Source organism: Macrotis lagotis, chromosome 1 (genome assembly GCF_037893015.1).
Source record: "Macrotis lagotis isolate mMagLag1 chromosome 1, bilby.v1.9.chrom.fasta, whole genome shotgun sequence".
NCBI lineage: Eukaryota > Metazoa > Chordata > Mammalia > Peramelemorphia > Peramelidae > Macrotis > Macrotis lagotis.
In genome coordinates this window covers 576,507,398-576,534,604 of record NC_133658.1, presented here as the reverse complement: position 1 = coordinate 576,534,604, position 27,207 = coordinate 576,507,398, and the positions used below count along the sequence as shown (strand labels likewise).

The following is a 27,207-nucleotide window of genomic DNA, read 5'->3' as shown; positions in this document are numbered from 1 at the left end:
AGGAGCTCCTGGCTCCAGGACAGGTTCTCTGTCCACTGCACCACCTAGTTAGTTGCCCCTATTATTATTTTTTTAATTTTAATTTTCTTCTCTTTAATTTATTGCTCATGAGGGTCTCTATTTTTGGGGGGGGATGGGTATTATGTTTACTCTTAAACAAGAATATTTTAGTAATGTATAAAAAAATCTGTACAACAATAAATAAATTTTAAAAAAAGAATTAATGCAGGACAGCTAAGTGGCACAGTGGATAGAACACTGGCCTTTTGGTTCTGAGGACCTGAGTTCAAATTTGGCCTTAGACACTTAATCATTACCTAAGAAGAGTAGTTCAGGGAAAAGGGAGATTACAATGCCAGAAGGTCCAAAAAAGATTTTTGAGGTACATTAGTTACTAAGGGGGAAGGAAAAAAGGATGTATCTTGGATAAATGTAGTGAAGAATTCTTAGAAGTATTTTTTCCCAATTACATATAAGACATTTTAATATTTTTAACCAGTTTTTTAAGAAAGATTTTATTTATTTTGAGTTTTAAAATTTTTCCCCTAATCTTGCTTCCCTCCCCCACCCCCCCACAGAAGGCAGTCTGTTAGTCTTTACACTGTTTCTATAGCACACACTGATCTAAGTTGAATGTGATGAGAGGGAAATCATTTCCTTAAGAAAAATAAAGTATAAGAAATAGCAAAATTACACAAGATAACACTTTTTTCTAAATTAAAAGTAATAGTCTTTGGTCTTTGTTCAAACTCCATAATTCTTTCTTTGGATACAGATGGTATTCTCCATTGCAGATAGCCTCAAATTGTCCCTGATGGTTGCACTGATGGAATGAGCAAGTCCATCAAGGTTGATCATCATCCCCATGTTGCTGTTAGGGTGTACAGTGTTTTTCTGGTTCTGCTCATCTCACTCAGCATCTCATGCAAATCCCTCCAGGCTTCCCTGAATCCTCCTGGTTTCTAATAGAATAATAGTGTTCCATGACACACATATACTATAGTTTGTTAAGCCATTCCCCAATTGAAGGACATTTACTTAATTTCCAATTTTTTGCCACCACAAACAGGGCTGCTATGAATATTTTTGTGCAAGTGATGTTTTTATTCTTTTTCATAATCTCTTTAGGGTATAGACCCAAGTAATGGTATTGCTGGATCAAAGGGTATGCACATTTTTGTTGCCCTTTTCACATGATTCCAAACTACTCTCCAGAAAGTTGACCAGTTTTTTTAAAAATTGAGTTCCAAATTTTTTCTCACTTTCCATCACCTCCCCCTTCCCTAAGAAAGTAAATAATTTGATATGGATTATATATGTGCAATCATGTAAAACATTGAAAATGTCTTGAAGTATGAGGGTGTATGATGTACAGTAAGAAATAACTATCTGCATAGTCAAAATTTTTTTTAGTTCAGTGAATATCAAATACTGCTACTAGGTGTCCAGTCACCTTAGATTAATACTGTGCATTTTTAAAGAACTGAAGGAATCAGATGGCATAATTATCTAGATACTCTATATTTTCAGGAAACCTTGCTCAATACTCTGCAAGTCCTCTCTCCCCAAATTACTTTGTTTTTATTTTTATACACTCTGTGTGTGTGTCTGTGTGTCTGTGTCTGCGTGTCTGTGTCTATTTCACCTCCCTCTTCCCAACCTTCCCAAGTTTGTTTCAATCTGCTCTACCCACCAGTTCATTCTTAGAATTTACTTTACCCTCTAATTGTGTTACTTAGCTTTTCTTTCTTACCTTGTTTTGTCTTGCAAACAATACTTTTTCCTTCTTTATGTCTTCCTTTTTACTAATCCAAACACCTCCAAATCACCTACACACTTTCCTTCTCCTTATTCAACTCTTCTCCTGAAGGACCATTTCAGTTACAGCTGGAGTAAAGAAATGGTAATGTTCAGAGTGTTAACAGGAAAACAGAAAAAGTATTTGTTGTTTTTTCTGCTAAGAAACCAAACAAAGCCTTCATATGATAAATAATGACTAATAATCTATTTATCTCTTTTAGTTAGTCTAACTAAAGACTCCCTCAGTGTAGGCATTACATTATCCAGAGAAACTGAGCTTTGAGCTCTTTCTTAGTTTGAATAATGTATTTTTTACTTTTTTTTTAGGTACCTAGTGGAACTTGGTTGTATCAAACCACTCTGTGATCTCCTCACAGTCATGGACTCTAAGATTGTACAAGTTGCCCTGAATGGCTTAGAAAACATCCTGAGGCTTGGGGAGCAAGAAGCCAAGAGGAATGGCAATGGCATTAACCCTTACTGTGCATTGATCGAGGAAGCATATGGTAAGATATCATTTGGTAGTAGATGACTTTGAAATTGCTTTTGATGCTGTCTCTAACCTTTGCAGTACATTCATAGTTTCCTCTCTGACTAACCTCTTAACTCTGTAACCTACCTTTATTTCTTATCTTGCTTTCTGTTTTGCTTTCTTAACAAGTGTAGATATTTGGATAGCTTGTATCTGCCTTCCAGAAGAACAAGGCAAGCCTATCCTTTTGCCAACTCTTTGTTCTGACAGTTGGAACCCACCTCAGACTTTTGTTTCTGTTTTTGTTGTTGTTGTTGTTTGCAAGGCAGTGAGATTAATTCACTTTGTCCAAGGCCACACTTTCCTCAGGTTTTTAGCTTTAATTTCTCACTCAGACTTTATAAAATGGTTTCTAGGATCAGTGAAATCATAAATTCAATCATAGTCCTTGGAAACTTATATAGTTTATGGATAGCTCATCCTGCTCTTTGCTTTCCATCTTATTTCCTGACCAATTTTGATTCCTCTGATACCTAACACTTGCCTATCAGTCTGACAGCTACCTTAAACTCTGATAATTGGGTCACTGAGAAGGCAGAGTGTCCCAATTACCTGTCAGGCCTACATTACTGTGAAATATTGGACATAACCCTTTGAACTAGAACATAAAGAGTAGTAAAAATTCTTCTTTATTGATGTATATGTTCATTTCTGTATTTTTTTGTTTCTGAGTTCCTCATCATAAGTGTTGTCTGTCTTACATTTTCAACTTAACATTAGTCTTTGGACTAGATGATCTCTGAGGTCCCTTCCCTCTTTAAATCTTATGTTATTCTACAGTGATAATTAGGAAAGAGTGCTCTTTTTTATTTTATTTTCATTTTTCTAATGTCATGTCATGATAGTCTTTCAATTTTCATCCACCAGCATATTCATAAGTTGCACATTTTTCCCACACCCTCCCATTCCCCCTCAGCAGAGAATAGTCCAATAAAAAGTTGTACATGTATACCCATGTTCAATATGCCTACATATTAGTAATTTTGTGTATGAAGAATGAAGACCAAGGTTAAAGAAAGAAAACTATGGGATAGGAAGGAAAACATAAAAGACGGGGTTTTTTTGGGGGGGGGTTGAGAATTTTTTTTTTAAAGTGAACAGAGTATGCATTCAGTCTCTGAGGTTTTTTTCGTTGGGTTTTCCCCCCTCTGGATGTGGATGACATTGTCCTTAACAGATCTCCCAGAGTTTTCCTAGATCTCTGGACTACTGAGAGAAGCTGCATCCATCATAGTTGGTCAAATCACAGTGTTGTTTTTAATGTATTCTCTAGGTTCTGCTCCCTTTGCTCAGTCTGTGTAATTTGTTCCATGCTTATCTAGAGTTTGACCATTCATGGTTTCTTATAGAACAGTAGTACTTGATAACATTCATATATTACAACTTGTTCAGCCATTCCCAATTGACGGGCATCCCCTCATGAATTCCTTGCTGCTACAAAAAAGAACTGCTATATTTGAACATGTGGAATTTTTCCTATTTTTTTATGATTTCTTTTGCTTTTAGGCCTAGTATTGCTATTGCTGGGTTAAAGGGCATGATCAGTTTTATTGCTCTATGGACATATTCCATATTGTGCTCCAGAATGGTTGGATTAATTCACAACTCCACTAACAGTGCATTAATATCCCAATCTTAACCACAACCTCTCCAACATTGGTCATTTTCCTTTTTTGTCATCTTAACTAATATGATAGGTGTGAAGTGGTACTAAGTATACTATCTGTTGTGAAGATAGTTATTTAAATGCAGAAATGTTATGTCACACATCACTTGTGATAAACATTGTGCAGATAATCTTTTCAGATATTGGTTGTGTCTTTTCAAAGTTTGTAGGCTTAATAAAACTTAAATCTTTAAAAATTTTCCATACATGTTCAGGATGTTTTTCTTCAATTGGTATAGAATTGGTTTATGTGTAGCACTTAATAATATATGTGCCTGGTTTGGGGGAGTGGGCGACGGACCATGTATGTTAAACTTGCTTTTAGTTTTGCTTCCTATTCCCTACAACAGCACGGTATTATGATAAGCAGAAGTCTTAGTTAGAAATTAGGACACTGTACATTTCCTTTTTTGACTAATGACCTAGTAAACAGATACAGTTACACACTTGTGTAAATCTATGTTATTCCCAAGTGGTTGGTCTGGAATTACATCAAGTGAACTCTGTGTATCATAGCATATTTATTCTTCTGTGATTTTCAGATGGATAATACAAAATATCAAGAAAAACCCCTCAATTATTAGCCTCATAAGTATTTTATTATACCAGTGAAAATCATATTTGACTACTAGATAAAAGTTAATAGAGATAGCTCAGGTAGAGCATGCTGTATTCAAAACACCTGGGTTGAAATACTAGTTCCTCTACCTAGTGTTTCTTGTGTATGACTTTGGGTTACCATTCCTGGACTTCAGTTTTTTCATCTGTAAAAATGGGGATAATAATACATCTCAAATGAGATATAACAGTGCCTGTTACACCGTAGACATTTTTTAAAAAAATTGTTTCCTCTTTTGTTTTCTCACAGTGAGGAGACTGAGGATCAGATAAGGTGTAATATATGAAAAGCACTTTTAATACTATATAAACATTACATATTAATATTATGTAAAGATATGTCTTGGGGGAGCATATAGTCTCATAGAATCCACTTGTCACATTCACCATTGTTGTACTTAATGTTTGCAGGTTTGGATAAAATTGAATTCCTCCAGAGTCATGAAAACCAGGAAATCTATCAGAAGGCCTTTGATCTCATTGAGCATTACTTTGGGACAGAGGATGAGGACAGCAGCATTGCACCTTCAGTTGATCTTGACCAGCAGCAGTACATTTTCCAGCAGTGTGAGGCTCCCATGGAAGGTTTCCAACTTTGAAGCAAAATTCTTATTAAGTTCCTGTGTCTGATCAGGCTACTCGATCAAGTCCTCTTGTGGAGCCCACAGCCCTCATGGAGCTAATTTCTCAATGTTTTCCATTTACTGTTTGCGCTCATTTGCTTGCCTTGCGCACCTGCTCTCTTACACACATCTGGAAAACCTCTGGCTCTTTGTGGTGGAATGCCCTTTTAACAAAGGGATAACCAGAATGGCCCACCCTGTTATGGAAAACATAGGCTTTGGATATTGGCATTTACATTTTACAAGAGTTGTGTGGGAACATTTATATTAATTAATATGGATCCCTGCCTTTGTTGGAAAAAAAATATTGCCCCCTTGTTCCCCTTTAAATGGAAAAAAAATTATACTGACAAAAGATAATACTAACATTTATCTTTTATTCCACACATCTTGCTTGCAAGTCAAAGGAGATGTAGACACATTGTGTGTACTTCAGAGTTCTGTTCTTGTGCTCTTCCACCGTATCCCTTTGGTTATATTGGTGAATTGGCATTAATCCTCACTAAGATTGATGAACTCCCTACTACCCCCCCCATCCATACAACTCTTCAGATATTAAAGTAAGCCATCAGCGCCCCCTTTTCTTCAGTCTCTGGTGAATGTGCTTTTTGGTTGTCAAAAGTGATGAAGAATTGACATTTTTATTCTAGAAAGTCTAAATATCACAATCTGGGTTGCAGGACCCCATAGAGGAAAAGGGATAAAGGGGCATATATGGCTGTTGCTCCCCTTTGGTCATGAACATTTTAGGATTTTGAAGTGGCTAACTTTTAATGCTATTATGAGAACTCCCAGAATTAAAATCTATATGACATCTCCCCAGACCTGAACACAATGTGACTAGAAGCAGTGTCTCTGCATTAATGAAGAAATGTTTCAGGCTTTGTGGTCCTGACTAAGGTCCTTAAAGGTATTGAAGTTCTCCCTAGGTGCTCTCACTCTCTGTGGCTGTCAGAAAACATTCTTTTAAAAATTGCTTGAGGATTATTTTGTTGTTATTGTTCTTAGGCAGCTTGATCTTAACACATTCATGCTGTAAATTCAACTCTTTTAGCCTAGACCATCTTTAATCTGTTTTAATGTTAACACCAGGAATAATAATAATAATAATAATAAGGAAATAACCAGGAAAACTGGATAGTGTTATGGTTCTTCCAGCTGTGAAATACAGTTCTGACCACAGCTTAAGTCTTATGTCCTCCTCCCCCCTCAAAAAAAAATCAACAAACCCACTTTCTCAACATAACACTGTTTTAATTGGAAAGGGGGCATGGATTGTCTTGTAATTTCACTGATAATTTTATTCCATCCCCTTACTAGTACTGCAATCCTTGAATTAGTGCTAATGTATATCTGGCTGTGTTGGTGAGGTGCTGCTTCGTGTATGATGATCCCCATCTGTATCAACAAACAGTACCTCAGCTGGTCCACAGCATGTTTGAACTGGACCTTCGGATGAAAAAACTAAGGAGCTTAATGCCAACGCCAATTGAATATAGTTTCTTCTCACTGCTAGTTGGCCATCCATATACAGTGTTGGAACGCCATCAGAGAAGACTTGCTGTTGCCCCTCTGTGCCGATGGGTTCTGAAGGAAAGCTGCTCACTTCTCTTTCTGAACACGCCCTTTCACACAGCTTTGGATTTTTTTCTTGTTTTCTAGGATTCATAGTCACCCCCAAAGTAAACATTTTCAAAAGTTACCATTGATGAGCTTCCCTATATCCCTGGGGGAGCTCTGCTGGGTGTGTGGAATGTGCAGAGCTTTCATACCTCATCGTGATGCTATTCACCATTGGCAGCCAACAACAGCAGCTACCTGACATGACCTGACTAAAAATTGTTTTTGAAAAGTCATCCAGACCAGAAAGATGCAAAGACAGTGGACATTATCAGTTCCAAGTGTGACACGTGGCTTCTTTCACATCCAGTTTGTACTTGTGTCTGTGCTCTTGGATGGATAACGTCTGATATGTGTATGTTCATCTTGGAGCAGCCCCTGAAAAACTAGTTCACTCCATCCACAGCTGTTATTTCCTCTAGTGCTGCTTTGTGCTGAAAGAACATCTAGTTTACTGCAATGACCTGTAAAGGGACTTTGATTCTTTGTAATTTTAGGGATAAATTAGGTGGTTAATTTAAAGAAAATCTTCAATGTTGCCTTTACATCACATTAAAAATAACTTCTCTTTCAGAAGGGTGATAGAAGCACTGATTCGTAGCAAAATCTTGTTTTTAGCTTTGACGTTTTTTTTTGTGGCTGGATTTTTTTAAATTGTAAATTACTGATAACATGTCATTTCTATAGGATCTGTTTTAAATCATGTACCTTTTATTGGACAGTACAAAAATACAGCATATTTTGTAAACCAATTTGAATGGAAAATATATATATATAAAGCACAGCAGAAAGTTGTTTCCCCTAAGTTAGTAAGAATAGTGTATGTTGGGAATTTTTGCTAGTAATGGCAGGTGCCTAAATGAGTGAATTAAAACAAAGAGTCCATTTAAAATGTGTTCCGTCTTTCTGTCCAAAACAAGGGAATTTTTCTTTTCCCTGAAATGGAGCAGGTTTGTGAATTATGACGTGGGCTACCTCAGGTTCTTTACAACAAAATTACCATTGTATAAATTTGAAGAAATTATTTTACTGCAGAAATTCTTCCTCCCTTCCCTACATCCCCAAGGCTGGAGGGGACGGTTTAGAATATGGTGGGAGGATATCTCTAATAGGAGTCCCTCTAGCTAAAAAAAGAAAAAAGAAAGAAAGAAAAACTTGAATTTTGTCCTGTGATGGAAGTTCTATTTTTTCACTGCTTGTTGGCTTGCAGTTTAGAGGTGGCCCTATGGAGTTCAGTAGTTTAGAGTAAAATAGTCAAGAGAGGGAGGGAAAATAGTAGTTCATATGAAACAGTAGGATTTAAAACAAACTAAGACTGCACTGAGAGGAGGGGGAGGGTTGTATAGAGGAGAAAAAGGAAAGAATGGACAGCTGAGAATGATTTATTTATAGCAGTTGCTTCCTCTCACCAATGGAAAGATGCCAGTGTTTGCAATTCTGTTTTCCACTCTTCTGAGTTCCTTCTAATTTGATGTGTTGCTTTGTTATTACATGAAGACTCCTTTTTATGTACTTTATTTTCTTCCAAAGAAGTCATTTTCAATAGTAATTTTGTGCGATTTTTTTCAGTGGTTATTTTTTTCCCTTTCAAAAAGGTTTCATTTTTTAAAGTTGGCCTATATTTGGACCAATATGTAATTGTTGGTATGAATGAGGTAATTATGATCTACTTTTGTTTTCTAAAGTTTGTAATTTCACCATTTCATTAATTCACTTATTTTGAGCCAGCCACAAAGTGCCTGTCACAGGAAGCATATGTATTAATTTTATTTTCTGATGTATGTATTATTGAATGACCCAAGTATGTTCATTTCAACACTGTGTAAAGACTCCAGTCTCAACATTATCCTTCTGGGCACAAGTTATCCCTGTTTTAAAAGAAAGTTTATTTTTCCCAAACTTTCAGGTCTGAATAACTCCAGTTAGATTTTATTGTGAGGATCAAGATGGAGAGAATATCAATGATAATCTAGAGAAACTTGTAACTAGGGAAGATTATAATAGTAGAGAACAGGGAAAACATGGTGCATGTAGACAGGAAAAGTAAAATAAGACTTCCATGAATCTTTGAAATTCTCTCATCATTACTAATCACTCACTGCTTCCTCTTTCATTGTCCTTGTTTTCATTTACTCTTAGTTGCATGCCATGGAAAAGTCACCTATTTGGTGACATTACTGAGTTGTTTCTTTATAAGCTAGCTGATCTGAACCTGAAAAACTGAAAATCTTTTTAAAGGCATAGTTTGAATTAGTAGAAAGCCTAACTCTCAGTGATTTTTTTTTGCCCAAACAATTCATATTCCAAAATCAAATTTCCTTCAAACATAATGCTTTAACTCTTCTATTGTCATTTCTTTCAGGCAAGTTTTAAGTTTGCTAACTAGAGTAAAATTATTACCAAAATTTAAACAGAGCTTGGGGATAATGTTAACAAGGGATTTTCTAAGGTTAGAAGTATGCCATGTTCTTTTTCTTCTTTGGATGCAGTGAAGAAGATAAGTACTGTTCATCTTGAGCTGAGACTTGAGTAGTATAAAACAGTTTTTCTGCAGAGTGGTTTCAACATGAAAAATGTTTTTCATGTAGTATGGTAAGTAATAATTTTTACATATCTATGTGCATACATTTACATAGATCTGACTTAACTAGAGTTCTAAAAGTAATTGTAACATCACTAGAACAGCATGGTTCAATAAAGAACATTGTCTAGATTTTGCAAGGAGCCCTGTTACTATTCCATATTTATAGGTAATAGTTCCTTTCTAAAAGTAACCAAATAGGGCTTCCTTGAGTTTGAAGAACTCAGCATCCATTTCATTTTATACATCTATAAAATGATGGAATGAAGGAGATGACTTTAAAGGTCCTACAGTTACAGAATTTGAGAGTTGGAAGGAACTTCAGTCAAATTATCTAGGACAACTAATTAAATCATTATAGCACATGTGGAAAGTGGTCAACATCCAGCTTCTGCTTTAAGACTGCCAAGGAGGGGGCATCTTGCACCTTTGGAGTGAGGCCATTCCACTTTTGGACAGCTCTCAACCGAACTCGAGGTTCTCTGTAGCTTTATAATCCTTGGCTCCTAATTCTGCCCTTTGGGTCCAAATCCTTTCAAATGTGGTAGGGTAGAACAGCTTTTGTATCTCTCCCCCCCCCCCAAGTCTTTGTGTCTTCCTCCAAGTTAAATATCCCCTATTTTCCATTGATCCTCATATGACATGTCCCTTCCAGCTCTAAAATCATGTGATTGCCATTAGGACCATTTTGCTTTATTATGCTTATATTTTTTAATATTATAAGCCCCTCCCTAAGTGGAATTAATGAGATTGCTTCTCTCTGCTTTTGAGTCATCAAAGCAAAATTCACTCTTAAATGTTTTGCTAGCATAATAAAAACCTCCATTAATGAAAAGGGTCTGTTTTAGTGACAAAACACTTTCTTACTAGATGTAAAAGCAACAAGATACAGATAAGTCTCTAAGATAATCAAAAAAAGGACAAATTATTTCAAATATAAAATGTTAAAATCAAATATGTGATGGGAAGTATTTTTTGAGTAAAAAATATGTTAAGGTTATATGAGAGGTGGAGAAAAGGGAGAAAACCCCAACAGATAGGGAGATCTTCAAGAAACCAGTGGAGATGTGCTGACAATTGTGGACAGTAGGCTTTGGATTGATCAACCTCAGGAGTAGGAAGCCAAATCACCCCCCAAATGTTTAAAACAAGGGGAATTAAAATGAAACCAAAGGCAAGGCCTATTTCAGAGGTTTCAGCAAAAAGGCTTATAATTTTGTGCAATATCTTTCAAGAGACATGCAGTATAGTAAGTTTTATGTAATAGTGAGCTATATAATGGCCATCATTTGTATAATACTTTGAAGGTTTACAAAAAGTTTGAATGATTCTGAGCAAAGATTACTACAGTTATCCTTTTTTCAACAAATAAGGAAAATGAGGTTTGGGTTCAGTGATTTGCCCATAGGTACACAACTTATCTCTACTGTTCCTTAGAGTATGTGATAGGAATATTCTAGTTATAATTAATATGGAATGAATCAGTTATCAAATGTGTGTTGGATACTATTAATAGGACATAAGCCTGTTTTGACAGTTAATAAAGCCTGATATTTATATAGTTTTAAGTTTGCAAAGTGCTTTATAATGATTTCATTTGAATCCCACTACAATTCTGTAGGTAAGTACTACAGGCATTCTTCTGCATCCTACAGGTGGAGTAACTGGGTTTCAGAGAAGTTAAGTCATTTTCCCCATTCATACAACTTAGCAAGTCTCAGTGGCAATTTGAACTCAGAACCCTATTGGTTACAGCACTTTATGATAAAGTATCACCTTTTAGTTCTCAGTCATGGCATTTAGAAGCAAGAATCTATGAAGCTATTGCAAAAGACAATTTCATAAAGTTTTTCCCTTTTTGCTTTAATTTAAGGAACAGCCAAAATGGAGAAGAAATGTCTAATCATATTTCTTGTTCGTAGTTGCAAAATGGTCTTGTCTCCTTATTTCTTCCTAAAAGGCTTTTGCATAACTATATGGCACTAAGCTAGAAGCACCTAAAATTCGAGATCATCAATACCTTTTGAAGGGCCAATTGTGGCTTTTAAAAGTTATGAAAACCAGTGTCTGACAGAAAGATAAAAGGATAGCAGGTTTTCAAAAGCCTGAGGATGGAGAGGATGGTAATGGAACAGGAAAAGTGCTGAGATCATGTTTCTTTGGAACTTAGGCAGGATGGGGAAACTAATGGAGATGGAGAAGCAGTTTCTCAGGATGCTTCAGTTTCAGAGATTAACCCAGGGTTGGGGAGGAGAGTGGACTCAAATAGTAACTGGTGCATTTGGAAGTAAAAATTGGTCTTTAGGAGACATCTAAAGACAGCCAGGGACTAATGCAGAAGCAGCTGCATCCCCAAAGTGAAGAAAGATGTATTAATAGGAAAGGCCTAATACTCTCCAAGAAAGGATATAATACTAATAACAATTAGTAGCCTAGGTATTAAAAGATAGCTTCCTCAAAGAACTGGAGGCAACATACCTTGGTAGAAAGTCAGAACCTAAGTAGGTACTCAACAATACCCACCTCTGTCTTCCAGCCTAGAAGTGTCCAGAAGCACTACAAAATTGCAGACTGGTGGTGATGGCTACTTTTGGTGGGGGGTATTGCACAAAGATTTCCCTTGGATAGGCAGCTTGTGGGTGATTTTTCCTTGTTCATTCCCAGCAGCAAGAGCAAGCAAGCCCTGAATTTCCCATTTCCCTTTTATACAGTAAATTTGATGAAAATCATTTTCTGGTTTCTTCAAACATCCTCGCCCAGGTCAGTGTATTAGTATGGTTTTCATAGTTTTATCTAGATTGCATTTCTTAATCATTGGTACTTGAGTCTCATATTAAGCTCAACTCAAAACCATTCTCAGCATTAACTATATTTGCGTTGTTCCGGGCCTGTGAAGTCTGGATATGCCATGTTGTATTGTGCTTGATCTGAGCTCTTCATCCTGCATTTAACATATTAAAGCATTCTACTTTGTTGAATATAGCAGTTCAGCATCACTAGGGAATTCATGAAATGCTTATTCCTAAATTGTTAGTACTGACCCCTAGAAAAAAGTGGGCCAGGACAATGCTTTCATACAGTCATTGTAGATCTGTGGTATATGCAACACTTAAATCTATATTGGAGGACTGTGAGGGCAACTTTACAACTGGAGATGGGAATGAACCTCTTATCAGTGCTAAGAGTCTGTAGTTATGCCTTTATAGAAAAAAAATTTGGAGTAAAGATGGTTGAATTCTGATCATTTCATATTCAATCTAGATAAATGTATTTCCAGCTACCAGAGCAAATCATGAACATGTTCTACATTCCATTTTTTATGTTAACTATTTTTTCTCATAGGTAAAAATGACTTTAATTTTGTAAGGTTTTCTACCTCCTACCCTTCCCTCCTCCATCTTAGGATAGCAAATAATTCAGATACCATTTTGAGAATAATCCAATTCAACAAGCATTGTTGAATGGATATCCTCTCCTCTTCACCTCCTACATTTGAGTAATGAGAATACCAGTACAGGTTTTGTCAAAGAACTATAGGACCTCCAATTGCAGAACTGCCAATTGTTCATGTATTAGAAGCAGATGGTGTAAGGGATAGGAGGAGGCTGGCTTTGGGAATGATGGCATTGATACTACTGTGTGACTATGGCTAAATTACTTAACCTGTCAATGCCCTAGACAACTCTTCTTAGGTTTCTGATATGTATGAGGGAATAACATAACACCATGAAATCATAGCTCCAGATTAAAACAAATAGCAATCCCAGTAAGAACTGGAAGCATTTGGGCTCAATTATCCTTATTTTCTTGCATGGTTAATTCATATGAAACCTGCCCATCACATCAGGCAATTGTTAATCTAATCAGCTTCATAAATTTTTGATAAACTATTGCTCCTATAGCCAAAAGTGACTCTCCCTTGCAAAATTGTTTTCACATTTCTTCATCTAGGGTGGTTTTCTAAGGATTGATATTTAAGATGTCAAATTGTTTGGAAATGATAAAATTGGGATTAGTGGGATGGGAAATAGGACTTTTTTCTCAAGTAGATTATTTTCATGAAGAGAAAGAATAAATGAGTAGAGTCAGAAAAGTCAGTGATAGACCAGAGGTAGCAATGGCATACTAGTGGCCACAGTGACACATTTCCTGCAGTAATGGAAAGTAACAGAATGGGGGCAGGGAAGACAAGTTCTGGGCACAGCTTTATATTGATACATCAACATGGAACAGCAGAAAGCTGGATTTGAAATCAGAAAACCTACATTTTAATGCTGCCTTTACTGGGCCTTTATCTGTAGAGTGACAGAGTTGGATCCATTCCAGCTCTCAGTCTGTGGCACTATAATAGCTGCCATGGCATGCCATGATCTTCCAAGGTCATCCACAGTACACTGACAACCGAATTCAAGTCATCTTTTGTTTCATGAATGTGACCAAGTCCAGAATTAGTGGATTGATATGTGAAATAGCTTTCAAACAAAACAGGGCAAACAGGTCCTCTAACCAGGTGTCTTCTCCAGCATGTCATTTATTGCCATCATCTAAGTAACAGAATTTTGTGACCCTTAACATCCCTGCCTTTATCTGCTTTTTTTCTTCAGGAGTTTGTCTTCTGTGTCTACTGCAGAAAGTTCAAAGAGAATGACTGATGTTAACTAATGTGTGGGGGAAGTCTTGGGCCATATACAGATGAAATAAATGTTTTATAGCCTGGTTCAAGTTGTGAACTTTCCCCTAGACTAGAAGTTCCCTGTTGGTTTCCTTTTTTTCAGAAGATCCCAACTAACCTGAATGTCTAGTTCTTTACCTTTGTTAGTTCACCCTCTTTCCTCCTAGGTTTAGATTGAATTATCTTGCATCGGTTCTTAGAGAAATGAGAACTTCAGCCTTTTTTTTCATTTAGATCTGCCTCTTTCAGCATCAGTTTGAAACTTAACAATCACTTGTGGCTCTTGGCCACAAGAGTTGCCTGGAGTTTGTCCACAATAATTCTGTAAGGGACCTTTTGGTTCTGGCCACTTCCCTTTTCACCTCCATCTGCATGTTCTTTATCCTTGCCATGTTAATGCTCCTCCATTTATTTTAGTTGATCCTCTGTTCCCTATGGTGAATAAAAATTGGACAAGAACCACTATTATTTTTTTTTATTTTGCAATGATGCCATTAGAAGTCCTAGGGAGTTGCGTAAAGGTGACCCACCTACATAGTAATTGATTTGAACCTTGAGAGACAATCAATTCAGGAGTTATTCATTGGACTGCTGCTATCCCTGGATAAGGGGTCCAAGGCAGGTGAGCCAAGGACACAGCAACACTTAGGACTTGCTGGTAGATCATTCTTTTTAGTGAGACACAACAAAGTCCAGTAGACAAAATGAAAAACATTACAAATACACATAAAATATGAACTTTTCACATTTTTATTTAAGAAAGTATACCTTTAAATATTGTTAGGAGTATTTCTTGGCTATTTTCAACCTATTAACATGTTTTAATTACCTATTTTGTACCAGGATATAGTCAACAAAAGCAAAAGCCCTAAGATTACACTCTACCAAGGAGAGATGGCACATGTGCCTGTATTTATACATGTACATAAGTGTTTAAATGTATAGGGCCTAGCCATACCAGATACAGGGAAAGAGCTGGGAATCAGAAGTTCATGTTTGTGTTAAGCCTTGTGAAAAGCCAGAGATTCTTATAGACATGAGGAATAGCCAATGCTAAGGCGTAAGAAGTGGGAGAAGGGTTGTAGGACAATCTGGCTATTGTGTATATAGAGTAGGATAATATGTAATGAGGCTGGAAAAGTTGAACACAAGCAGGATGTCCAAAGCTTTGTTGGGTAATATTGGGCTTAATTGAGGCAAAATCAGTAATTATCCCTGCATTCTAGGAAATTCAACTATGCATCTGTGAAGAATGGATTAGAATGCGGAGAAATTTGAAGGTTCAAATGAGGACCTGAACTGGGTATGTGGGGGTATGTGAAAAAAAGACATAGATCCTAGAGAGATATATTGAAGAAAAATATGATTTTGCAACTGAGAAGATACTGGATGAGAAAGTGAAACAATAGTTGAGGATTACAAGAATATAAATCTGAGTGAATGGAAGTAGAATGGTGCCCTAGACCAAGATAGAAAAGTAATAACCATGATGATGATGATGATGATGATAACTAGCATTCATATAGTTCTTTAAGGTTTGCATAACACTTTACAAATATATTTTCATTTGATCCTTACCACAAGCCTGGGAAGTAGATGCTATTATACTCATTTTCCACATGAAGAAACCGACAAAACAAACAGACAAAAGTTAAGTGCCCTGCCAAGGGTCACACATCTGGTAAGCAACTGAAGCTGAATTTCCAAGTCTTCCTGACCAGGTCAAGCAGTGGGTAACTTCACCACTAATTGTGTCAGAAAAATATGAATACTGTTCACTTGTTACTTAGCTGGGGCATGCAGCTTGAAATGTCTATAACTCTTGGAGCCTTGGGCTTAGAATATCAGTGAATGGTCAGAAAAAAGAATCTGAAAGGAGGTGCAATCAGAGAAACCAGAAGAGAACAGGGTCAAAATGGTTTAACAGTGCCAACTGCTGCCAAGAGATGAAGATGGATAGAAGAGGTCACTGGTCACTTAGGACAGACCATTTTCAGTTGAATGATAACATCAGAAACCAAATTACAAAGGATTAAGAAAGTTTCAGGACCTGGAAAATTCAACTAACCAAATCCTTTATGTGCCAAACACTTAGAGATGCTAATTGTGGAAACCACAAAGAGGAGTTTAAGGACAATTTGGAGGGAAAATCTTGAGGATTTTAGAATGGTGATCTAGCCACATTTGTAGGCCATAGAGAACTAGTATATAGAAAGAAATTAAAGATAAGGGAGAGATGGTCCACCTTGTGTATTCATAAAATTTCATTATATCTTAATTTCATTCTATTCATTATGTCCTTAAATTTTCATATTTCATATTTTTGTAGTTCTATTATACAGGGTTTTTTTTTACTCTAATCTTTTGTTTCATAGATTGTTTTCAATTTTTCACTATTAGAAATAAAGTAGTATTTTGGACAGATTGAGCCTTTATAATAACATTTTTATGCTCTAGGACTACAAAAGGGATAATGAGGTAAAACTTATTATTTTTGTAATCTTATAATATTTTATCAGACTGAACTCCAAATAGATGGCACCAATTTATAATTCTCCAAAAGGACATTGTGTCATAATGGAAAGTGTTAAGAATTTGGAATCAGAAGGCCTGGATTCAAGCTGAATGATCAGTTTAAACATTTTTTAAAACTACAAAATGATCCATAAAATGGAATAATATATCTTAATTATGGAATGAAGATGATTTTCTATTAAACAAATGGAAGGAATAATTAAGAGGAGAAATACTTGATTACATTAAGTTTATTTTTAATTGAAAGTAACAAATTGGACAAAATATAATGACAGTATAAAGTAGTATTAAAATATATAAAGGTCCCAAGCCCCAACGAATAAATATTAAAAGGATAGAAAGGATATTTCTCAAAAAGAAATGTTAATGGGGCGGCTAGGAGGTGTAGTGGATAAAGCACCGGCCCTGGAGTCAGGAATACCTGGGTTCAAATCCGGTCTCAGACTTAATAATGACCTAGCTGTGTGGCCTTGGGCAAGCCACTTAACCCCATTTGCCTTGCAAAAACCTTAAAAAAAAAAGAAATGTTAGTAATGTTAATTATTATGTTAATAATCATGGGAGAAAAATCAAATATTACTAAACAGATGCAAATTAAAAGTTTTATAGTACCACCTCATATTCATCAGACTGAAAAAAATAATGAACCAATGCTTGTGGCTATCTAAATTCCCAATTACAAAATGATTAAATAGTGGTTATCAACCTAATAAAATACTTCAATGCAATTAAGATAAGATTAAAGAATATAAGAAATCTTTAAAGATCTTTCTGAAATAATGGAAAATGAAAACAAAAACAGCTTGAAGAACAAAACCAGTATACTCTTAAGTTAATGACAACCAAAGAAGAGGAAAGTGGGAATGAATAAATAAAAGAAGCTTGATGACAACTTGACATGATGCAAGTTACTACTTTTTATGATACATTTATTTCTATTTTTTTACTTTAATTTTTTTTGGCAAGACAATGGGGTTAAGTGACTTGCCCAAGGTCACCCAGCTAGGTAATAAGTGAGTTCAGATTTGAATTTGGGTCCTCCTGACTACAGGGCTGGTGCTCTATTCACCGTGCCGCCTAGCTGGCCCTCGTCTATCTAAATGTCAATAGTTGCAAAGCAAATTTTATTTGTTCTGTTTTGGACTAGACACCTGTGTAGGTAATTCAGGTTACAACTTCTATTCTGAAACAAATGCTTGTTTACTACCAACATATTCTGATCATAGAGATCAGAAAATTATGTCCTGAGGGGAAACTTACACAGTAGGTAAGTTTACCACAATGTAGATGTAATTAATTTTGGCATTACCATTCTATTTTAGTCACAAAATATTAGCTCTAAATATTCTATTTACCAATTTCAGTATTTCCCCAAACTTATTCTGACCACAAAGGATATAAAATTAATCTTGTTCTTGGCTTTTAGAGAATTTAATTTGCTGCAAGGGTAATTGCCCATATATTTATCAAATAGAGAGGTAGCATTTCATTTTGAATAGAATGCCAGCCTCCAAAGCCAAGAAAAACTAGTTAAGCCCTGACAAATTCTGCTTTTGGATGTCTTTGGACTTTCATATCATACCACATGCTGTCATGCCTGAGAAAGTTCATCATCCTGCAAGATCCAATCAACCTTTCACATCAATATCCTTTGCCCTTAGGAAGGACCCTCTGACTAGAGGAGCCAGAAGGTCCAATCATTTAAAGAGGAGGAGGTGCCTAGGCCAGTCATCTCATTTCCCACCAGCTTCACTAATTTTGGACTTCTCAGTCATGCCCCTGTCTCCTCTCCCATCTCTAAAGCTTCTTTATTGTGAGTTAGTTTCTCTCATTAGGTTTCAAGTTCCTTAAGGACAGGGACTATTAATTAGCACAGTTGCCTGCCATGTAATGCCTAGTGACTGGATGACTGATTCTTGATGAAAATATCCATTCTACCAATGCTGGTAGAGAGCAAATAGCATCTGCTTTTGCGTTGTTTTAGAGAGCTACCCTTGACCCTAAGAAAGTAAATGACTTTAACTCAGGTCTTCCTGATTCCTAGGCTGGTGTTGAATCTATTACACCTTACCTTTCTTAATTAGTTATATTTTGTAGATTATTAATTAAATTTATTAAAAGAATAGGCAAATTCTACTCTACTAATTACATTACCCTGTGACCTTGGCCAAATCATTTAATCTTTTGAGGTCTTAGTTTCCTCATCTGTAAAATTAAGGGAGACTAAATGAACTCAAAGGCTCTAAATTTCATAGAATAAAAATTACTTTTTTCCACATATCAACATTAAATTTTAATGTGTCAATTTCACGTGAATTTTTCTAATTTAGAGGATTTGAATACTTTTACAAGTGTTTCCAAATGTCCTTTAATCATGTGTCAATTAGAAAATGGATATTACTTTTACAACAGTACATCCATTTTTTATGAATGTCAGATTTTTATTAGATGTTTACTTCTTTTTTCTATCCTGTTTCCTTTTGGATATAATGCCCTTCAATGTCCAAATGGTTTTTACTTTTGTCTGATTAGATTTTGTTTTTTAATTATTTTTTTCATTTGTTTCATAATTTTTCTTAGTAATATTTAGAAATGTTGATTATTTTGGGATCTATCTTATACCCTGCTACCTTGCTAAAGTCAATTTTTCTTCAAAGTCATTTTGTTGAGTCTCTTGGCAACACCTATAGATAAGAGCAGTAGACTTGGAATCAGGATGAAATGAATTCAGATCCCTTCTCAGCCTCTTACTAACTGTGATTCTGACCAATTGACTTAACCTGTCTGTTTCAATTTCCTCATCTGTAAAATGGGAATTATGATAGATCTCCATTTGTTATAAGGATCGAATGAGATATTGTGCTTTGCAAACCTTGAAGTGCTATATAAATGCTAGCTTTTATTGGCATCAACATCATCATCATTGATCAATTGAAAATCATTCCTGTTCATTTTTCATATTTTATAGTCTTAATAGATGTCAAATAGGAGGGATGGTTATGAACAAAAACTATTCTATGTTTCATACAGTGGAAATGAGTCTTTTCTCCATTGCATTTAATCTTACCTCTTAATTTTAAATACTTTTAGAATTACATTATTATATAATGTAATGATTATGCAAAGGAAAATCCTTTTATTCTTCTATCACATTTTATTATAAATATATTCTCTTATCAAAGGCCTTTTCTGCATCCATTGATAAAATTTTAATAATTTTTTCTGTTTGAAATGCTTTATTGTATTTGTAACCATCCTTGCATTCCTGAGATAAATCCTACATTGCCATAATGAATATATACATATATATATATTGCTATATCTTATTTGTTGGCATAATTTTAAATATTTTTGCATCAGTTGTCATTAATGTTTAGTCTCTACTTTCTCAAGTTTTCCTTTAATTGATTGAGGAATGAAACTATATTTTCCAAATGGAAAGAACTGTGTAGCATACCATATTTCTCTCTATTTAGAAATAATCTTATGTAGTATATGTTCTCTGAAGGATTAGAATAGTTTGCTTATAAAGCAAAATTTTTAACAAGACAGTTTAGTAATAGTCGAATTTCTCCTGACATTGATCTATTTAGGGTTATTCATTTCACATTTGATATTTTGGATATTTTATGTTTCTGTAGATATTCAAGTCTTTAAATATTTTGAATATTTTAGTATTAAGTTCATAATCTAATTTTCCAATTTCTTCTGTATTTTGTGTCTATTTTTATTTTAAAAATTTTCTCCTTTTAAAAATTCAATTTGAAAATTATTAATTTTACATTTCAAATGACCTTATTTTTCCATTTTTTATCATTTCTGCATCATCATAATCAATTCCTTTTTGTTTTCATTTAATATATTTAAATTCCTTTCCAGTTTCCTTAAATGCAGGCTTGCTTATTGTTTCTTCTTTTCTCTTGTTATAGGCATTTCTTGCTATAAATTTGCTTCAGTAATTCATTGACTGTAGCCCATATATTTTGCTATATAGTATTTTATTTATATTATCATTAGTAATGAGGTAATTTATTACTGTTTTTAAATTCATTCTTTGACCTACACATTGTTTAATAAATTATTTTATGATTTCTATGTAACCTTATACGTTGTGATGCTAAAGTTGTACAATTCTAGTTTTACTGTGCTGTGGGTCTATAAATGTAGTATTTAAAACTTCTGTCTTCTAATTGTACTTAAGAGTGATCTAAGGGCATGAATAATTTTTGTGAACATTTCATGTGCACTTGGGGGCAAATGCATATTAATTACATATTCCATTAAATTATTTCCATACACACAATATATATATATATATATATATTAAATCCAATTTATTGAGCATCCTTTTCAAGTCTAAAACTTCTTTTTTATATATCTTGTTCAAAATGTGTTATTCTGATAGGAACTTAAAATAATCTATTATAATTTCCTATCAATTTCTTCTATCAGCACTGGTTCTTTGCTTTTTTATATGTAATTTCTATGCCATTAGGTACTTCAAAATCAAAGTTATTTCCTTTTCAAAGGTATAATTTCTTTATTTCTATTGATACTTTCTAACTTGAATATTATATTTTTTGATATTATCTTCAATTAGCCTTAGACTTAAGAATTTTTATCTACTTTTTTCACTTTAAATCTTTACATATATTTTTGTTTTGTATCAGACTCTTCCTATAGACAGCATATTGATTCTATATTTAAACCATTGTATGGTCCTTTTTTTTTTTTAAATGGGGTAGTAAGTAATAGGCAGCTAAATAGTATAGTATAGATCACTGAACCTGGAGTCAGGAAGACCTGAGTCCAAATCTTGTCTAAGACTTTTTACTAACTCTATGACCCTAATTTACTCACCTATCAAGTGGGGTTAATGATAGCCCTTGCCTTACAAAGTTGTAAGAACTAACTGAAATAAAATATGTATTCTGCTTTATGAATCCTTAAAGTACTAGGTAAATGCCAGTTATTATCAGTTCCAATCCATTTTTGTTACTTGATTGTTCATAAAATAATAACACATTTATTTTATTTCTATTGTTAAACAAAATTGATAAAAGATCATAAAGTAGAATTCCAAAATGTATGCTATTTGCACTATAAATATCTATAAGACTTCAAAATCTCCAACCTCCCTAACAGTAAAAGTAGTTTATTCTGGAATTACCAGCACCTTACTTTACCTTTTATTTTTTTTTTTGTCTTGCTTGTTTAGCAATCTATTCTAATTTGAATATTTGTTGTTTTCAGTTGTTTTTTTTAATTTTTTAAAATTTTACTTAAGGCAATGGAGTTAAGTAACATGCCCAAGGTCACACAGCTAGGCAATTATTAAGTCTCTGAGGTCGGATTTGAACCCAGGGCCTTCTGACTCCAGGGCTGGTGCTCTATCCACTGTACCACCTAGCTGCCTCCTGTTCAGTTGTTTTAAGACATGTTCAATTTGCAACCCCCTTTGGGATTTTCTTAGTGAAGATATTGAAGTGATTTGCCATTTCCTTTTCCAGCTCATTTTACAGATGAGGAAACTGAAGCAAACAGGATTAAGTGACTTGCCTAGGGTCACACAAGTGTCTGAGACCATATTTGAATTCAGAACTCCAAATCTAGTATTATAACTACTATGCTGCCTAGCTGCTTTGAAAAATGAGCATGTAACATATAATACTTTATTATATTTTACTTTATTTTTCCCAAGCCCATTTTTTATCATTAATAAGTTGCTATTCATTTGACATTTAAAATACAGCTATTATTTAGAATCATCAGATCTTTAGTTATTTTTTCATCTCATTGCCAAAGATTCTTATCTCGGATATTATGTTTATCCATGTATTATTTAAGAGACCAACTAATAAGTCTCAATTTTGACAAAGAATAATTAGAGTTGTTAGAAAGCTAATTCTGAATTTTAGGGCCACGCTTCGAAATTTAACATATTCCAATTTTCCAATTATGAGTCTTATAGAAAAGTCTCATGAGACTTTTTTTTGATAGGTAGTATCTTCTCACTATTTGAAAGATTTTTTCTCTTGTTAGTGCTAATTCAGCAAACATTCACTAAGAACAAATTATTGTCAAGGCACTATGCTAGAAGCCAGGGAAATGAATCATTCCTTGCCCTAAAGAAGTTGGAAAAAGAACTAACAACAGGAAGCGGCTGGTATTAAGGAAAAGGGATTTAAGATACTAATGGAACATCCAGGAGGAAACCTTCATCAACCATTTGACCGGGCATGACTGGAGTTCAGAATAATGAATAGTGCTGGATATATTAAAAAAAAGCCTTAGGAATCATCTATGAAAAGATACTACTTAAAGACATGATTGTTAAAGAGATAACCAAGAGAAAATAGAAAAGAGGTTCAGGATACAGCTTTATAAAACCCAAACTTATGGGATGACAGAGGGGGAATGATCCAGTAAAGGAGGTTGTAAACAGTGGTGTCAAATTCACATATAAAATGGATCTTTGCTGATTTTATATTAGAAAACCACAAATAACATTATCTGTTATGTTGTATTTTTATTTTGGGTGGCATTTGAAACACCTTTACTATAGTGTTAAGACAATAAAAGAAGCAATGATAGCACCAAAAGCTGTACAGAGGTAAAGGAAAGGTTAAAGAAAAGGTCATTCAGTTAAGCGGGTAAGGGGTAGCTAAGTGGTGAAGTGGATAGAACACTGACCCTAGAGTGAGGAGGAGGGGAGTTCAAATCTGACCTCAGACACTTAAATTACCTAGCTGTGTGGCCTTGGGCAAGTAAGTCACTTAATCCCATTTCGTTGGAAAAGCAAAAAAAAATAGGTAAGAAATTGTTGGTAACCTAAAATTTCAGTAGTGTGATAGGATAAATGACCAGACTGCAGCTAGATGGGTAGAGTCAGGAAGACTGATCTTTCTGAGTGAGTTCAAATCTGTGGGACCCTAGGAAAGTCACTTAAACTCTTGTTGGCCTCAGTATTCTCATCTGGAGAAGGAATTGGCAAACTACTGTAATATCTTTGCCAAGAAAACTCCAAATGGGGTCACAAAGAGTGAGAGACAACTGAAAGACTGAAATAATAAGGGATTCAGGAATCTGTGATGAGGCAGTGAGTGAGGGATTAAGTTGTGAAAGAGTAGAAGGAATGACAAGGAAATGATGGCAGAAGGAATTTTTTGAGCCATGGAAAATAAGCGATTCAACAGAATGAAGAAAGAAAGGAAAGGGGAGAAAGAGGGAAAGAGAAAGCAAAGATAATAAAGGGGTAACCAATCAAACCACAGATATAGAGCTGGGAAAAAGTGAAATTCATCTGGAAAAATAAGACTCTTAAGGGAAATATAAAAATAATGGGAAGGAGGTCTAGGAGCATCTGATCTCAAACCATACTGCAAAGTGATAGTAGTATCAAGACAGTTTGGTACTGGTTTCAAAAATAGGTCAATCAATGGAAAAAATTAAGTGCATAGCCTGTAGAAACAAATGATCCTAATAGCCTAATGTTTGATAAACACAAAGATTCTACCTAATGGGGTCTTTAGGTTTATTTGATAGAAGCTGCTATGAACACTGGAAAGCAAAATAGTAGAAATTTGTGAAGAAAAGTTACAGTATTTGATGTAGCCATATTCTGTAGATAGAATAAAAATGTTTAATAGAGCAAGGCAGAAATTGCCTTTCAAATCTATGAACAGGTAAAGAATTCATGACAAAACAAATGATAAAAAGGTCACAGAAGATAAAACAGCCTAATTTAGGTTATACAAAATTTTTGCACAAAAACAATACAGCTAAGATTAGGAGGAAACAATTAACTGAAGTAAAACTTTGCTGCAAATTTCTCTGGAAACTAGTTCAAATTTATACTAATCAGAGGCATTCTCCATTTAATAAAGGATCAAAAAATATCAACAGGCAGTCTCAAGATATTCAGTCTATCAAAAATCAAGTGAAAAAAAGTCTTCAAATCATTAATAAATGAGGTTTTGCCTCAGATCCATCAGATAAGCAAAATTAACAAAGAAAAGTGATAAATGTTGGTGAGGTTGAGGGAAAACAAAGACACTTGGAGTTGTGGATGAGTATAGCCATTATGGAAAGCTACCTGCCTAAAAAGTTGCCAGACTGTCCATTTTTCTAACCCCATGATGCTATTCTATACCCCAAAGAAGTCAAAGAAGAAAAGGACCTATATGGATAAAAAAAAAATATGCCAACTCTAGTTTGTGATAAAGTAGTTAATTAGGAAATAACTGAACAAAATGAGTATTAGAATACAATAGTATACTGCAAGAAATGAGGAAAGCTATTGTTTCAGAAAAACCTGAGACTTGTATAAACTGTTGCAGAGTAAAGTGAGCAGGACCAGATAACTATCTATTCAATAACAACACTATAAAAAGCGATTTTGTGTTCAATTCAGTGATCAGCTATGATTCCAGACAACTGCTAGGTGATATACTCAATTTGCAGAATTGGGACATACATTTAGGGATTCTGGCAATGTGGAAATGTTTTGCTTGATATTTGTTACAAAGGAGGGGGAGAGGAAGGAGGGATAAAAAGTGCTTATTGAAAAAATTTCATAAAAAAAGTCAAGATGAGGAGCATGTCTTTCAGAAATGATTCTCACTCCTCAAAAGATTAAAGTGTCTTAGGCACTAAAGGGCACAGTGGATAGTGTGATGGGTGTAAGAGTCAGGAAGACCCAAATTCAAAATGTGGCTTCATACACTAGCTTTGAGACCCTAGGAACCTGTCCGACAGGTTGATGTAAGGATCAATTGAGATAATATTTGTAAAGTGCTTACCAGTCTCTGACACATATTGGTGCCATGGAAATGCTTATTTCTTTACTCCTCTCCTTCCTCAGTCCTACACTAGCAAAAAGGGAAGGGTTTGGATTTCTTGAGAGAACAAAACACTTTAAGGTACATATTTTGAGTTCCCTTTTTTAAAGTTTCTACTTTATTTCCTTATACATCTTGCTGCCAAGCCCCTTTTCCTTTTGTATCTCACTCCTACAGATCCCTATTTCTGCAGGTGATAGAAGCTATAGAAACATTGTCCTCTGGTAGGGATTTTCCTGAGCAGTTCATTTTGCTTTACCCTTCCTCCCCATCATTGTTCTCCTTTCCTCTTTTGCTTTGAAGTCTCCTTTCTAGATCCACACTCTCCCAGTCTTCTGGGTGTCAGCTGCCCTGGAGCTAATTCTAACTCCCAAATCAGGATGAGTCGTCCCTCTAAGCACCAGATCTCTGCCGGTTATACACACTGCAATGTTCTCATCTTTCCTAAGGATATTCTTCTTTGCAGAAAATTAGGTGGAATTGACTTCCACTGAAGCGAGATTATTTCCTTTCCCCATTTTAGTCCCTTTTTGTCTCCTCATCCATTCCTTCCCAAGGCCTTATATTTCCTTCATTATTGATTTGATTAGGTTATATCTCATAATCCCATCTACCTTCTTGCCCTCTTCCTCCTCTTTATCCATTCTCTTATTCAATGTAGTCCCACAAAAAAATTTTAATTCACCTGTAGGCGGGGTGTTTTAGTCCATATTTCAGGTTTTTTTCCTTTCACCATTATTTCTACTATTTGCCTTCTACTTCTACCCTTGTACTCTTGTATAATTTTATACTCTGTTCTTGTTATTGTTAATGTCATGTCTTTTTAAATCCCCCTCCCCTTTTTTTTACTGGGAGAATTCCTTTCACTAACTGCTTTCTTTAGTTGCTTGTATATGTTAATTTTTTTTGTATTTCTGTAGCCTGGGGGGTGGGGAGGTCCCCAGCTGCTACTGACTTCTCTGGGATTATTTTTCTTATATTTTGTAATATATTTCCAACATACCAAGTTGGTTGTTGGGTTTTTTTTTAAGCTTTCTTGTTAGAGTATGATCTCCTGAAGAGCAGGAACAGTATTTCTTTGTATTCCTAACACACTCAGCACAGTTATTACTAAATAGTAAGTACTTAAAATATGCTTAAAACTCTAGAAAACTACAGTGAGATATATAAAGAGAGGTGAACACAGTAAATAGATACAAGATGAACAGAAAGTAGTTTACTAAAAGAATAAAGGATGACATGTTTGGATCAGTGGGAATGGATGGGAGTGGAACAAACTGACCCAAATGCTAGACCAAATTTAGATTTAGTTGAACAGGTGGGCACTACAGGTTTTCACCATGAGAATGAAGTTGGTACTTGGGAATATCATATCATGGAGAGCAACTGGTTCCTAGAAGAACCTAAAACATTAAGGGAAGAGTCCATGTCATTTTGTCACATAGATGGCATTGAGAAGGGAGATGAGGGATAAAAAGGGAGCTTCTACCTACAAGGACAGGTAGAATAGATGGGTTCTTGATCCTATGAAGCAGTCTTTCTCAGTCCTGTTGCATCAATCAGAAGAATAAAGCCATCAAAATCTTGGCATTCTTTGATTCCAAGTTACTCCAACTTATTATTAAAAAGGGATGATGTGTAATAGAAACAAAAACAAAAAATACCATATAAAATTTAAAGAATAAATTTATTTCAAGAAATGTATATAGGTAAAGATATA

At 35.0% G+C, this 27,207-nt stretch overlaps 1 protein-coding gene across 5 annotated transcripts in view; it reads left to right on the top strand.

The window, feature by feature from the left end:
• KPNA1 (karyopherin subunit alpha 1) overlaps positions 1-7,268 on the top strand; it is a 97,326-nt gene extending 90,058 nt beyond the window's left edge. For all 5 annotated transcript variants that reach the window (XM_074214653.1, XM_074214655.1, XM_074214652.1 and 2 more), the window contains exons 13-14: positions 2,128-2,306; positions 5,028-7,268. In XM_074214653.1, the coding sequence (XP_074070754.1) occupies positions 2,128-2,306; positions 5,028-5,215 (367 nt within the window). In that variant the 3' untranslated portion in view covers positions 5,216-7,268. The remainder of the gene's footprint in view (positions 1-2,127; positions 2,307-5,027) is intronic.
• Positions 7,269-27,207: the final 19,939 nt, after the last annotated feature.